The 14,768-nt window shown below is 37.4% G+C and overlaps 1 protein-coding gene across 10 annotated transcripts in view; it reads left to right on the forward strand.

Moving 5' to 3' along the window:
* LOC128690974 (mitochondrial protein C2orf69 homolog) overlaps positions 1-14,768 on the forward strand; it is a 97,888-nt gene that overhangs the window by 56,019 nt on the left and 27,101 nt on the right. For all 10 annotated transcript variants that reach the window (XM_070088424.1, XM_070088421.1, XM_070088422.1 and 7 more), the window contains one exon: positions 6,243-6,672. In XM_070088424.1, coding sequence (XP_069944525.1) covers positions 6,243-6,672 — 430 coding nt within the window. The remainder of the gene's footprint in view (positions 1-6,242; positions 6,673-14,768) is intronic.

Raw genomic sequence — 14,768 nt, forward strand, 5'->3', positions numbered from 1 at the left:
CCCTGACATCACCCCACCATCCCAACATTCGTACTTCATACGCTTCCAGTCTTTCTCTACTACAAGCTAGCTCTGTTTGTGAATTGTGTTTTGATCTTTTAATTACTATATCTTGTATCTGCCAAGCAATCATGACTCCCAGTAGGCATACCAGTGTTGCTGAAAGTGGCAAGAAAAGGTATAAGTATTTAAGCCTTAGAATTAACAAAGAAAACAAAGATATTAGACAAGAGATAACCTGTGGCATAATGAAGTGTTACTTTGTACACACAAAAAGAGGTAAACATAAGTTTGTGCGACTGACTGACTGACTGACTGAATGACTAAATGACTTGAATGAATAGCTTACTGACTTGACTGAATAACTTACTTGACTGACTGAATGACTTGACTGACTGAATGACTTGACTGACTTACTGAATGACTTGACTGACTTACTGAATAACTTGACCAACTGAATAATTTGACCAACTGAATGACTCGACTGAAAGTTAGACACTCCAGTACAACCATCAACTTCAGTACCAGAACCTCTACCATCCACCTCAGCCCAGTAGGACCACAACATAACTCTCCACTCTCTTCACAGTCATCCACAAACACTAGCACCACAATTTAAGGTATGAAATACTACTATTTCTGCTACATTTGTAATCTTAAGAAGTAAAAACAACATAATACAGCACAATAATGAACTACAATTGCATATTCACTTTTATTTTTGTAAGAGGTGGAGGCCTAAAAAAAAGTTGTTTGGCTTTGTTGGGGTTCTCAGAAACATAACCCTATTTTTCTCACAAGTTCTTCAGTTCATCTAACACGGTTTTACCTAGCACGGCATTTTCAGGAACGTAACTACCATGTTAACCCCTTGACTGTTGCAACCCCCAATCCTGAGGTGTCTCCTGGTGTTGCAAAATTTAAAAAAAAAAAAAATTCTTATGAAATGATAATCTTTTCCCGATTGTAATGACACCAAAAAAAACAAAACTTGATGGAAAACTGACGGAATTACGCTCTCGCGAAGTTAGCGACCTCGGTGATATTTAAAAATTGGCGGTTTTGCCCACCTTGAGCCCTATTTTCAGCTAATTCTGTTGTTCCAGTCGCCCAAACTCATAGCTATTTCTTTAGAACTCCTTTCTTTCTATCGATTGAATACAAGACGCTGCCCATTTACCGATTTCAAGTACCCAATAACATGGTTAGAAATTTGCAATTTGGCCAGTTTCACGAAAATAAAAAAATGTGACAATTTCAAAATACAGTCCAGAATGAACAATGCAGACATTCCTGGCTCTAAAATAACATTTTCTTTGTTCATCAGTCACGTCTCCGGGCCCCTCTGATATTACTCTTGCTTTCCATTTTTAATTTTTATTCAAATAAAAAATAGAAGATTTACTGTTATGCAGACTACTGCAATACTGTAATAATTGTACAAATAATGTAAACCCATTCATGACTGCATATTGGAATGGCTACTTGGACATTTATTGGACAATGACATATGTTTACTTTTGAACATCGGCAAAAATCAAACATTTCCCCTACATTGAGCTCCATTTCCAGGTTCTTTTTATAGTAAAACCAATCAAAATCACATCTATTTCTATAATATGTTTTCCATTCTAACAAATGAGACCAAGAAAACAAGAATACAGCCATAAATACTATACGAAAATAGACCACAAATTCAGCATTTTAATTAAAAAAAACTGTTGTAGTTTTTTTTCTCATTATGCACTACGTGCTCCAGGATTTTTTTTGTATGGTGCACACTGACCACACAGACCCATTCTCTCACATGTGGGCCTACCAGCTTTCTCCTGTTTGATTTGAAGCCGCTAGAATTTATGAGTATATACATACGTCAAACACGGTACCTCGTAAGACGTATATATATGACTGAAACAGTCAAAGGGTTAAATGACGCTCTACTGTATATTGCTAACTTAATTTTTTTTTTTTTTTTTTTTTTTTCAACAAGTCGGCCGTCTCCCACCGAGGCAGGGTGACCCAAAAAAGAAAGAAAATCCCCAAAAAGAAAATACTTTCATCATCATTCAACACTTTCACCACACTCGCACATTATCACTGTTTTTGCAGAGGTGCTCAGAATACAACAGTCTAGAAGCATACACATATAAAGATACACAACATATCCCTCCAAACTGCCAATATCCCAAACCCCTCCTTTAAAGTGCAGGCATTGTACTTCCCATTTCCAGGACTCAAGTCCGACTATATGAAAATAACCGGTTTCCCTGAATCCCTTCACTAAATATTACCCTGCTCACACTCCAACAGATCGTCAGGTCCCAAGTACCATTCGTCTCCATTCACTCCTATCTAACACGCTCATGCACGCTTGCTGGAAGTCCAAGCCCCTTACCCACAAAACCTCCTTTACCCCCTCTCTCCAACCCTTTCGAGGACGACCCCTACCCCGCCTTCCTTCCCCTATAGATTTATATGCTTTCCATGTCATTCTACTTTGATCCATTCTCTCTAAATGACCAAACCACCTCAACAACCCCTCTTCTGCCCTCTGACTAATACTTTTATTAACTCCACACCTTCTCCTAATTTCCACACTCCGAATTTTCTGCATAATATTTACACCACACATTGCCCTTAAACAGGACATCTCCACTGCCTCCAACCGTCTCCTCGCTGCTGCATTTACCACCCAAGCTTCACACCCATATAAGAGTGTTGGTACTACTATACTTTCATACATTCCCTTCTTTGCCTCCATAGATAACGTTTTTTGACTCCACATATACCTCAACGCACCACTCACCTTTTTTCCCTCATCAATTCTATGATTAACCTCATCCTTCATAAATCCATCCGCCGACACGTCAACTCCCAAGTATCTGAAAACATTCACTTCTTCCATACTCCTCCTCCCCAATTTGATATCCAATTTTTCTTTATCTAAATCATTTGACACCCTCATCACCTTACTCTTTTCTATGTTCACTTTCAACTTTCTACCTTTACACACATTCCCAAACTCATCCACTAACCTTTGCAATTTTTCTTTAGAATCTCCCATAAGCACAGTATCATCAGCAAAAAGTAACTGTGTCAATTCCCATTTTGAATTTGATTCCCCATAATTTAATCCCACCCCTCTCCCAAACACCCTAGCATTTACTTCCTTAACAACCCCATCTATAAATATATTAAACAACCATGGTGACATTACACATCCCTGTCTAAGACCTACTTTTACCGGGAAATAGTCTCCCTCTCTTCTACACACCCTAACCTGAGCCTCACTATCTTCATAAAAACTCTTTACAGCATTTAATAACTTACCACCTATTCCATATACTTGCAACATCTGCCACATTGCTCCTCTATCCACTCTATCATATGCCTTTTCTAAATCCATAAATGCAATAAAAACTTCCCTACCTTTATCTAAATACTGTTCACATATATGCTTCAATGTAAACACTTGATCTACACATCCCCTACCCACTCTGAAACCTCCTTGCTCATCCGCAATCCTACATTCTGTCTTACCTCTAATTCTTTCAATTATAACCCTACCGTACACTTTTCCTGGTATACTCAGTAAGCTTATTCCTCTATAATTTTTACAGTCTCTTTTGTCCCCTTTCCCTTTATATAAAGGGACTATACATGCTCTCCGCCAATCCCTAGGTACCTTCCCCTCTTTCATACATTTATTGAACAAAAGTACCAACCACTCCAACACTATATCCCCCCCTGCTTTTAACATTTCTGTCATGATCCCATCAGTACCAGCTGCTTTACCCCCTTTCATTTTACGTAATGCCTCACGTACCTCCCCCACACTTACATTCTGCTCTTCTTCACTCCTAAAAGATGGTATACCTCCCTGACCAGTGCATGAAATTACTGCCTCTGTTTCTTCCTTAACATTTAAAAGTTCCTCAAAATATTCTCGCCATCTACCTAATACCTCCATCTCCCCATCTACTAACTCCCCTACTCTGTTTTTAACTGACAAATCCATATTTTCCCTTGGCTTTCTTAACTTGTTTAACTCACTCCAAAATTTTTTCTTATTTTCATTAAAATTTCTTGACAGTGCCTCTCCCACTCTATCATCTGCTCTCCTTTTGCACTCTCTCACCACTCTCTTTACCTTTCTTTTACTCTCCATATATTCTGCTCTTCTTATAACACTTCTGCTTTGTAAAAACCTCTCATAAGCTACCTTTTTCTCTTTTATCACACCCTTTACTTCATCATTCCACCAATCACTCCCCTTTCCTCCTGCACCCACCCTCCTATAACCACAAACTTTTGCCCCACATTCTAATACTGCATTTTTAAAACTATTCCAACCCTCTTCAACCCCCCCATTACTCATCTTTGCACTATCCCACCTTTCTGCCAATAGTCGCTTATATCTCGCCCGAACTTCCTCCTCCCTTAGTTTATACACTTTCACCTCCCTCTTACTTGTTGTTGCCACCTTCCTCTTTTCCCATCTACCTCTTACTCTAACTGTAGCTACAACTAAATAATGATCCGATATATCAGTTGCCCCTCTATAAACATGTACATCCTGGAGCCTACCCATCAACCTTTTATCCACCAATACATAATCTAATAAACTACTTTCATTACGTGCTACATCATACCTTGTATATTTATTTATCCTCTTTTTCATAAAATATGTATTACTTATTACCAAATTTCTTTCTACACATAGCTCAATTAAAGGCTCCCCATTTACATTTACCCCTGGCACCCCAAATTTACCTACTACTCCCTCCATAACATTTTTACCCACTTTAGCATTGAAATCCCCAACCACCATTACTCTCACACTTGATTCAAAACTCCCCACGCATTCACTCAACATTTCCCAAAATCTCTCTCTCTCCTCTACACTTCTCTCTTCTCCAGGTGCATACACGCTTATTATAACCCACTTTTCACATCCAATCTTTATTTTACTCCACATAATCCTTGAATTAATACATTTATAGTCCCTCTTTTCCTGCCATAGCTTATCCTTCAACATTATTGCTACTCCTTCTTTAGCTCTAACTCTATTTGAAACCCCTGACCTAATCCCATTTATTCCTCTCCATTGAAACTCTCCCACCCCCTTCAGCTTTGTTTCACTTAAAGCCAGGACATCCAGCTTCTTCTCATTCATAACATCCACAATCATCTCTTTCTTATCATCTGCACAACATCCACGCACATTCAGACTTCCCACTTTGACAATTTTCTTCTTCTTATTCTTTTTAGTAATCTTTACAGGAAAAGGGGTTACTAGCCCATTGTTCCCGGCATTTTAGTTGACTTTTACAACACGCATGGCTTACGGAGGAAAGATTCTTATTCCACTTCCCCATGGATATAAAAGGAAAATTAATAAGACCAAGAACTATTAAGATAAAATCAAAGAAAACTCAGATGAGTGTGTATGAATAAATGTGTATATGTATGTGTAGTGTGACCCAAGTGTAAGTAGAAGTAGCAAGACATGCCCGCAATCTTGCATATTTATGAGACAGACAAAAGACACCAGCAATCCTACCATCATGTAAAACAATTACAGGCTTTCGTTTTACACTCACTTGGCAGGACGGTAGTACCTCCCTGGGTGGTTGCTGTCTACCAACCTACTACTACTATAAACTTGTTTTTTGGCATTTATATGCATTTATAAGTGGAAAAAGGGCATTTCGCTTTACAGCGATTTCCACTTTACGGTGGGAGCCTGGAACCCAACCTGCCATATAAGTGGAGCCCTACTATACAGTAGTATCATTCTGGAAATATATCTCCTCAAGCACCTTATGTACAGTATCTACAGCCAACATAGTAACCCCTTCTCCTATATACATTACTAAATTTAAAAAGAGAAATTTTTGCTTTTTTTTTTTAGGTCACCTTGCCTCGGTGGAATATGGTCGGTTTGTTGAAAAAAAAATTTGTAATGGGATCCTTTTCTGTCTCCCACCCAAAAAAAATGCTGATTTCACTGCTTATATTCTTGTGCGCAAACTTCAGTGTTTGCTTGCTACTTCTGTTGTTGTCTCCTGCTTTCTCAGATTTGTATGCATGCTGGGGCATTCCTTATTATCTCCCCTCTTTAGAAAAGGAGAAATCTAAAAGGAAACAGCATAGATTATTGGTACTGATCTTCATATAGAAACTGGAAGAAATTTATAAATTTCCTAAAGATATAGTTGTGACATGTTTGGTTATTTCAGGATGGAAAGGAAAACCTTCAGCTGCTTTGATAACTTTGTGGAAAGCAATAGTGTGGGTGCACCAACGCACCAGCCTGGCACTGCAGCTACAACTCATCTTGCCTTCCTTATATCAGAAGGACTTAAGAAAGTACAATTTAGAAAGGGCTACCACTTACCTGAGGAAACTGATGATGGTATTTTACCACATCCACATTTGCAGAGTAATGAAGAACAAGACTTGCAGCAGTGCACAAAAGAGACCTCAACATGCTTTCAACAAAACTCTGATGCTAACTCATCTGATGAATCTAATGTTGAAATAAATGACATAACACTTATTGGCTTCAGCAAAGGATGTGTTGTATTGAATCAGTTAATAACAGAATTCCATTCAATGACTACTGTTAAGAAATTAGAAGATCAAGTTCACAAAAACTTTATAAGCAAGGTAAGTGATTTTTTATTTCATACATTTCCATATAATTTATTCCCCTTTTGTTCTCCATTTTATGGTCTACCTGAAGCTCACAACTTGGAAGTCCTCTGTGCCCCATTAACCCCTTGACTGTCACAACCCCCAATCCTGAAGTGTCTCCTGGTGTCGCAAAATTTAAAAAAAAAAAAAAAAAAATTTCTTCTTATGAAATGATAGAGAATCTTTTCCTGATTGTAATGACACCAAAAACACAAAATTTGATGGAAAACTGATGGAATTACGCTCTCGCGAAGTTAGCAACCTCGGCGATATTTACAAATTGGCAATTTCGCCCACTTTGACCCCTATTTTCGGCTAATTCCATTATTCCAGTCGACCAAACTCATAGCTATTTCTTTAGAACTCCATTTTTTCTATCGATTGAGTACAAGAAACTGCCCCTTTACCGATTTCAACTACCCAATAACATGGTCAGAAATTTGCAATTTGGCCAATTTCACGAAAATTAAAAAATATGACAATTTCAAAATACAGTCCAGAATGAAAAATGCAGACATTCCTGGCTCTAAAATAACATTTTCTTTGTTCATCAGTCACGTCTCCAGGCTCCTTTGATATTACTCTTGCTTTCTATTTTTAATTTTTATTCAAACAAAAAATAGAAGATTTACTGTTATGCAGACTACTGCAATACTGTAATAATTGTATAAACAACATTAACCCATTGACGACTGCATATTAGAATGGCTAGTTCGACATTTATTGGATAATAACATCATTTGTTTACTTTTGAACATCGGCAAAATCAAACATTTCCCCTATTTTGAGCTCCATTTCCAGGTTCTTTTTATAGTAAAATCAATCAAAATCACCTCTATTTCTATAATATGTTTTCCATTCTATCAAATGAGACCAAGAAAACGAGAATACAACCATAAATACTATACGAAAATAGACCACAAAATCGGCATTTTAATTAAAAAAAATGGTCTGTTTTTTCTTTTCATTATGCACTGCATGCTCCAGGATTTTTTTTTATATGGTGCACACTGACCACACAGACCCATTCTCTCACATGTGGGCCTACCAGCTTTCTCAGCTTGATTTGAAGCCGCTAGAATTTATGAGTATATATACGTCAAACACGGTACCTCGTAAGACGTATGTATACGACGTCGACAGTCAAAGGGTTAATACATTTTTTTCCTATAGGCTCTCTCATCCTCTTGCCTTTTAGCTTAATAAATTTTTTTTAGAAATTTTAGCATACAAACAGAGGTACAAAAAATGCAGGTAAGAGCAGCATGCCAAAGCCACTTATATGCATAGCATTACGGGCTGGCTTAAAATTAACTTAAGATTAACTAAGCAATGATGAAATCAGTGATAAGACATTATTGTAAACAGATAACTATAAAATACAAATGAGTATTACAAAGACAGGTCCTATGGTTGCATGCATTGCTGTACATTCAGTAGAATGGAGTATTCTGTTAGGTAGTGTATTTAAAAAAATAACAAAGTTAGGTTTAACATTTGTGTGATATAATTGTGAGGAACATTTAGGATATACAATTTATATGGTTCAGTTATTCAGTATTTATTTGGTTTTGAGTGAGTAAGTGAACTTTGAGAAGAGACTTGAATTTATAAACAGGTAGTGTTTCTTTTATATTTACAGGTAATGAATTCCAGATTTTAGGGCCTTTTATGTGCATTGAGTTTTTGCATAGCGTGAGATGGACACGAGGAACATCAAAGAGTGATCTGTGCCTTGTATTATGGTCATGTGTTCTGTTGAGGTTGGCAAGGAGATGTTTGAGGGGAGGGTTAATATCAGAGTTAAGTGTTCTATGTATGTAATAAGTGCAATAATAAGTATGGAGGTTTTGTATGGTGAGTAGGTTGAGTGTTTTGAATATTGGTGGAGTGTGCTGCCTGTAGTGAGAATTTATCATTCTAACTGCAGCCTTTTGTTGGGTAATTAGTGGTCTGAGATGGTTAGTTGTTGTTGAGCCCCATGCACAAATTCCATAGGTGAGATAGGGGTAAATAAGAGAGTGATAAAGGGCCAGGAGGGCTGACTGTGGAACATAGTACCGTATCTTCGATAGTATGCCTACAGTCTTGGAAATTTTCTTAGAAATTTGTTGTATATGTGTATGAAATTTGAGTCTATTATCGAGGTGGATTCCTAAGAATTTTCCCTCTGTTAGCTTTGTGATAGGTGATCCGTTTATCGTTATGTTAAGAGGTACATCTGTAGCTCTGCTACCAAACTGAATGAAGTAGGTTTTGTCAATGTTTAGTGTAAGTTTGTTAGTCCTCATCCAGGTAGATATTTTCTGTAATTTGGTGTTTACAGTATTGGCTAGCGTGACTGGGCTCGGGTGAGAGAAGACGTATGTGGTGTCATCTGCAAAAAGTGTGGGTTTGAGTAATTGCGAAGCATTTGGTAGGTCATTTATGTATAGGAGAAAGAGAAGAGGGCCAAGGACACTTCCCTGTGGGACACCAACTGTAATTGGTTGTGCGGAAGAGCTTGCCCCATTTGCGTACACATATTGGCTTCTGTTGCTGAGGTAAGACTTGAGGTAGTTGAGGGAGTGCCCTCTAATACCATAGTGTGACAATTTTACGTGGAGCAAGTCATGGTCAACTGTATCAAAAGCTTTATGTAAGTCAATGAAGATCCCCAGTGGGACTTCTTTTTTCTCTATTGCAGTGTATATATGTTCTGGCATGTGTATAATAGTATCATTAGTATTTTTATTAGGCCTGAATCCAAATTGGCAGGGATTGAGAATGTTATGGGAGATGAGGTAGGAGTGGATTCGTTTATGAATTAATTTTTTGAAGATTTTTGAGAGAGGGTGTAAATTGGATATTGGCCTATAGTTATTCAACTCTGTTTGGTCTCCTCCTTTATGGATCAGGGTGACCCTTGCTATTTTGAGAACTGTAGGGAAGGTGGAGGATTCAGTGGATTTGTTAAAGAGTGTTGCAATGATTGGTGATAGTACTTGTGACGCTTTTTTGTATATAAAGGGTGGTAAGGTATTTAAATCTCCTGCCTTGTTTTTCAGTGCGTTGATAATAAGGGAGACTTCGTATGGGTTAGTCGGAGCTAGGAACAGTGTGTTCGGGTAGTTGCCAGTGAGGTAGTCATTTGGTGGGGTATCTGAGTTTGGGATATTATTGGCAAGGTTTTGACCTATAGTGGAGAAGAAATCATCGAGTCTGTTTGCTGTTTCTGTTGGTGGGAGTTGGGGTTCATTGATTTTGCTAATTTTATTTCGCTATGTCGTGATATCTTTTTTGTTCCCAGAATTTCTGATAGGGTCTTCCAGGTCTTTTTTATATCACCTCGTAAGTTGGATAATCTGTTCTCATAATACAATTTTTTTGCCCTTCTTATCAGGCTGGTTAGGATTGACGAGTAACATTTTGTTTGGTCTCTGGTTATGTGACCCATTCTGTACTGTTTTTCATATCGGTGTTTTGTATTTATGGATTTGAGAATGCTGGGTGTTAGCCAGGGACTGTTCAATCTCTTAGCTGTCATCTGTTTAGTTTTTTTAGGGCAGTGCTTGTTATAAAGGTATTGGGTCTTTTTTAGAAAATTATTAAAACATTCGTCAATATCTGTGTAGATTTCTAGCTCAGTGTGCCAGTCAATGTTTGTTACTGCTGTTGTGAAGTTATTAATGGCTGCCTCATTGTGAAGTCTGAAGGTGACTTTAGTAGTGTCTTGGGGTATTTTACCAAGAGTTGTTATGAGGAAAGTAGGGTAGTGGTCTGTGGTATTATCTGTAATTATGCCTGATTTTAAAGGGGATATGGTGTTGGTCCAGATGTGGTCAAGTAGGGAAACACTAGTCTCTGTAACTCTTGTAGGTTTTGTTACTGTTGGTAGCAACATGCAGTTACTCATTGTGTTTGTGAATTCAGTAACGTGTGGGTCCTGGTCTTGCAGGAGATTTATATTGAAGTCACCTGAGAGTAGTAAGTGATCTTTGTTCATGCGTGCATCAGTTATCATACTTCCTAGGTTTTGACTAAATTGGCTAATGTTTGATTGTGGAATTCTGTAGATGTTTATCACTGTGAGAGGTTTTTGTAGGTATTTGGATTTGAATTTAGCTATTATATATTCCCCATGTTCATCCCTTGTGCAAGTATTAGTGATACATTCTAGTTGGTCTGAGTAGTATATAGCTGTGCCACCCCCTTGTTGGTCTGGCCTACAGTTGTGTATGGCTCTGTAACCAGGAATGGCATAGACATCTGTAGTATCAGGCTTTAGCCAGGTTTCAGTTAGTGTAATAATGGACATATTGGCATGCAAGAAATTTAGTAATGCTAGGAGGTCATCATAATGCTTGCTTAAAGATCTGATATTGTAGTTAAAGATAGTTATGTTGTTATGTTGTTTTTTATTTTTTAATTTTTGCTGCTGCACAACTTGCTCACTCTCAGGACATCATTGAAGGAGTGCAGCCACAGTCCACTTGTAAAATATTAATTTTCAATGTAGTGTTTCTTTTTTGTCACAAGTGTCCCTCTTGATTTCTTAGATTAGGGGAAACATTAAGCCCATGTGGGTTACACAGCACCTGGAGAGTTGGAGTTAATCAAGTTTGACCCAAGTAAGGGAAGGGTAGCTCTGCTTCTGTATATCAAGAACCATTCAAGACACTTCTCTGCCTCTTTTTTTTCCTGGAAGGGTCATTTTTTTTAGAGATAGTCACTGAGGGCTATGTCATCTCTGTTCCTGCTGTTAACTTTCTTGATCCCATGATCAGTGAACTTAGTGACCAGGTCTCATGCCTCATAAGTTGGAAAGTAAATATAGGAATAAGAGCTCCTGTATCAAGAAAAACAGGAAAGCAAAGATACATGTTAATGACGAGAATGAAAATCTGTCCTGCTAGTGCCTTTTCTTTCCATTGTAAATACTGTTTTGAGATGCATGATGTTACTATGATGAGCAAATGAGAGTGTGGGTGAGATGTTATCAACAAATTTTGTTGAAAATAAGAAAAAGTTTTGGAGTGAGATTAATAAGTTGAGGAAGCCTAGGGAACAAATGGATTTGTCAATTAAAAATAGGAGAGGAGAGTTATTAAATGGAGAGTTAGAGGTATCGGGATGATGGAGGGAATATTTTGAGGAATTGTTAAATGTTGATGAAGATAGGGAAGCGGTGATTTCATGTATTGGGCAAGGAGGAATAACATCTTGTAGGAGTGAGGAAGAGCCAGTTGTGAGTGTGGGGGAAGTTTGTGAGGCAGGGGTAGAATGAAAGGTAAGGTAGCTGGGATTGATGGGATAAAGATAGAAATGTTAAAAGCAGGAGGGGATATAGTTTTGAAGTGGTTGGTGATATTATTTAATAAATGTAAAACCATGCTGAGATCCATTAATCAATTTATGCCTTTCAAGATGGCTACGAATTGCCTCGGCATAAATTTTCCCACTGTTAAGGTAAGGCTTATTGGTCTATAGTTTGAAGCTAAGGACCTGTCACCTGCCTTGTAAATAGGTATTACATTTGCCATTTTCCACATGTCTGGCACTATGCCAGTTTGTAGTGATATATTGAAAAGATTAGCCAAAGGTATGCTAAGTTCCTCTTTACATTCCTTTAATACCCTTGCAAACAGTTCATCAGGGCCTGGGGATTTGTTAGGTTTTAATTTCTCTATCTCTCTGAGGACCATGTTACTAGTTACTCCAATCGCGCATGGTTTATTATCATCCTGTTCTACATAATGTATCATTTCTGGAATTTCGCTAGTATCTTCCTGAGTAAAAACTGAAGAGGAAGTAAGTGTTGAAAAGTTCACACATTTCCTTATCACTGTCAGTAATCTAACCTGAGTTATTCTTAAATGGGCCTATCTTGTCCCTAATCTTACTTCTGTATACCTGAAAGAACCCTTTTGGGTTAGTCTTTGAATTTCTTGCGACTTTAGCCTCATAATCCCGTTTTGCTTTTCTTATTCCTTTATTTTTTTTTTCTCTCTCTCTCTCTCATTGAATATATATTGATTTCTTAACTGCCCATCCCCTCTTTTGATATGCCTATATGTGCATCTCTTTTTGACCAGTGAGATGTTTTAATCTATTGTTTATTTGGAATTATTTTTGTTAGATCTAATTTCTCTACTCGGAATAAAAGTTGTCTGGGCATCTAGCACTATGCTCTGAAACACATCATGTTGGCAACCAGCACCAGCTACCTGACCCATAGTCAGGTCATCCCAATTTAGCCCACCCAGGTAATTTCTCAGTCCCGTGAAGTCAGCCAATCAGAAGTCTGGAACAGGGACTTGATTGCAGTTATCTGGGTAATTCCATGATATATTGAAAGTAAGTGATTTGTGATTGCTTTCCCCAAGCTCATCATTAACCTCAAGATTATTAACTAGTGATTCTTTGTTGACTAGAACCAAGTCAAGCAGGTTGTTTCCTCTAGTTGGTTGTGTCACAAACTGTTTTAAAAAGTAATGCTGAACTGTATCAAGAAAGTCACTAGACTCAAGATTTTTTGTCACATTGTTCTAATCAATTTGTCTAAAGTTAAAATGTCCCATTAACACAACATTTTCATATCTAGATGCTTTATGAATTTCATCCCATAGCAGCCTACTGCACTCCCTATCAAGGTTTGGGAGCCTATAAATCACGCCCAAAATTAATTTTTCACGACTTTTGAGAAACCGTAGCCAAACGGATTTTGTGTCTGATGTTTCTAATCTTGTATCTTGTCTAACACAACAATGTAAATTATCTCTGACATACATTGCCACTCCACCACCCTTCATGTTGACCCTATCAATGTGGAATAGTTTATAGCCCTGTATGCTGCATTCAATAGGCATTTCTGTATCTTTCAAGTTGAATCAGGTCTACATTATATCAGTAATATCTAGCACGAGTTGTGATTTAGCCAGACAAAACCAGCGCAGTACATCTACTATATGTATGATACTAAAGCAACAGGAGTCGATAAAGGCTATAGCGCCAGCCGAGGGTGTTACAATAACGTCTAAGCTGCGGCCCTCTGTCCGTGAAAAGGTGGAGAAGCTGCTGATGTGGTTGAGAGAGAAGCAGCACGCAGGAGATACCATATCAATTATGTTCAGTGATTAAACAAAACAAATTGCATCAGTTATGTTCAGTGTGTAAGTACATATACACTTTATATAAACAGTTTATTATTTCTTTACATTCTGTAGTGTATTATGATTTATTATGTGTTTATATACGATATTTTCAATGTTTTCCTTAGAAAACTAGTGATCTACTGCAGTTAGCTTCAAAAATACTCCATTTTCTCTTACAATAAGAGCATGGGAAGATACTATATAGTCAGATTGGACAGGAAATGGTGGATTAAATAAGGAAAATTAATTTGATATACAAGTAAATTGAGCTACGAGCTAGCTCCTGGAATGGATTAAACTCATAAGTCAAGGTTCCACTGTATATAGTACACACACCCTTTTGGCTTTTCATCTATTTTCTTACTAGTTCTTGTTTATTTCCACTTACCTCCGTGGGGAAGCGGAACAGAATTCTTCCTCTGTAAGCCATGCGTGTCATAAGAAGCAACTAAAATGCCGGGAGCAAGGGGCTAGTAACCTCTTCTCCTGTATATGTTACTAAATTTAAAAGGAGAAGCTTTCATTTTTCTTTTTGGGCCACACCGCCTCAGTGAGATGCTGCCGGTTTGTTGAAAGAAAGATTTATTGATTTTATAGTTTTCATGTATGATTTTATGCATGCAAATATTATTATATATGTTTAAATAACCACTATTTTCACTTAAAAGATTTTATAATTAGTAATTTTTTTAGGGTTTGCAATGGATTAATCCAATTGACATTATTTCTTATGGGAAAAATTGATTCAATATTCATGCAACTCACTATTTGAACAGCCTCCAGGAATGAATTAAGTTTGAATACCAAGGTACCACTGTAATTTTATATTTTTTCTGTTATTTCCTAAAGTTAGGCTGTGGGGTATACTTTACAATAGAACAAAATGCATTTTTTCCAAATTGGTTTAAATTTAGATTGCCTTTTCTAGCAAGAGAT

The sequence above is a fragment of the Cherax quadricarinatus genome, chromosome 24 (assembly GCF_038502225.1).
Source record: "Cherax quadricarinatus isolate ZL_2023a chromosome 24, ASM3850222v1, whole genome shotgun sequence".
NCBI lineage: Eukaryota > Metazoa > Arthropoda > Malacostraca > Decapoda > Parastacidae > Cherax > Cherax quadricarinatus.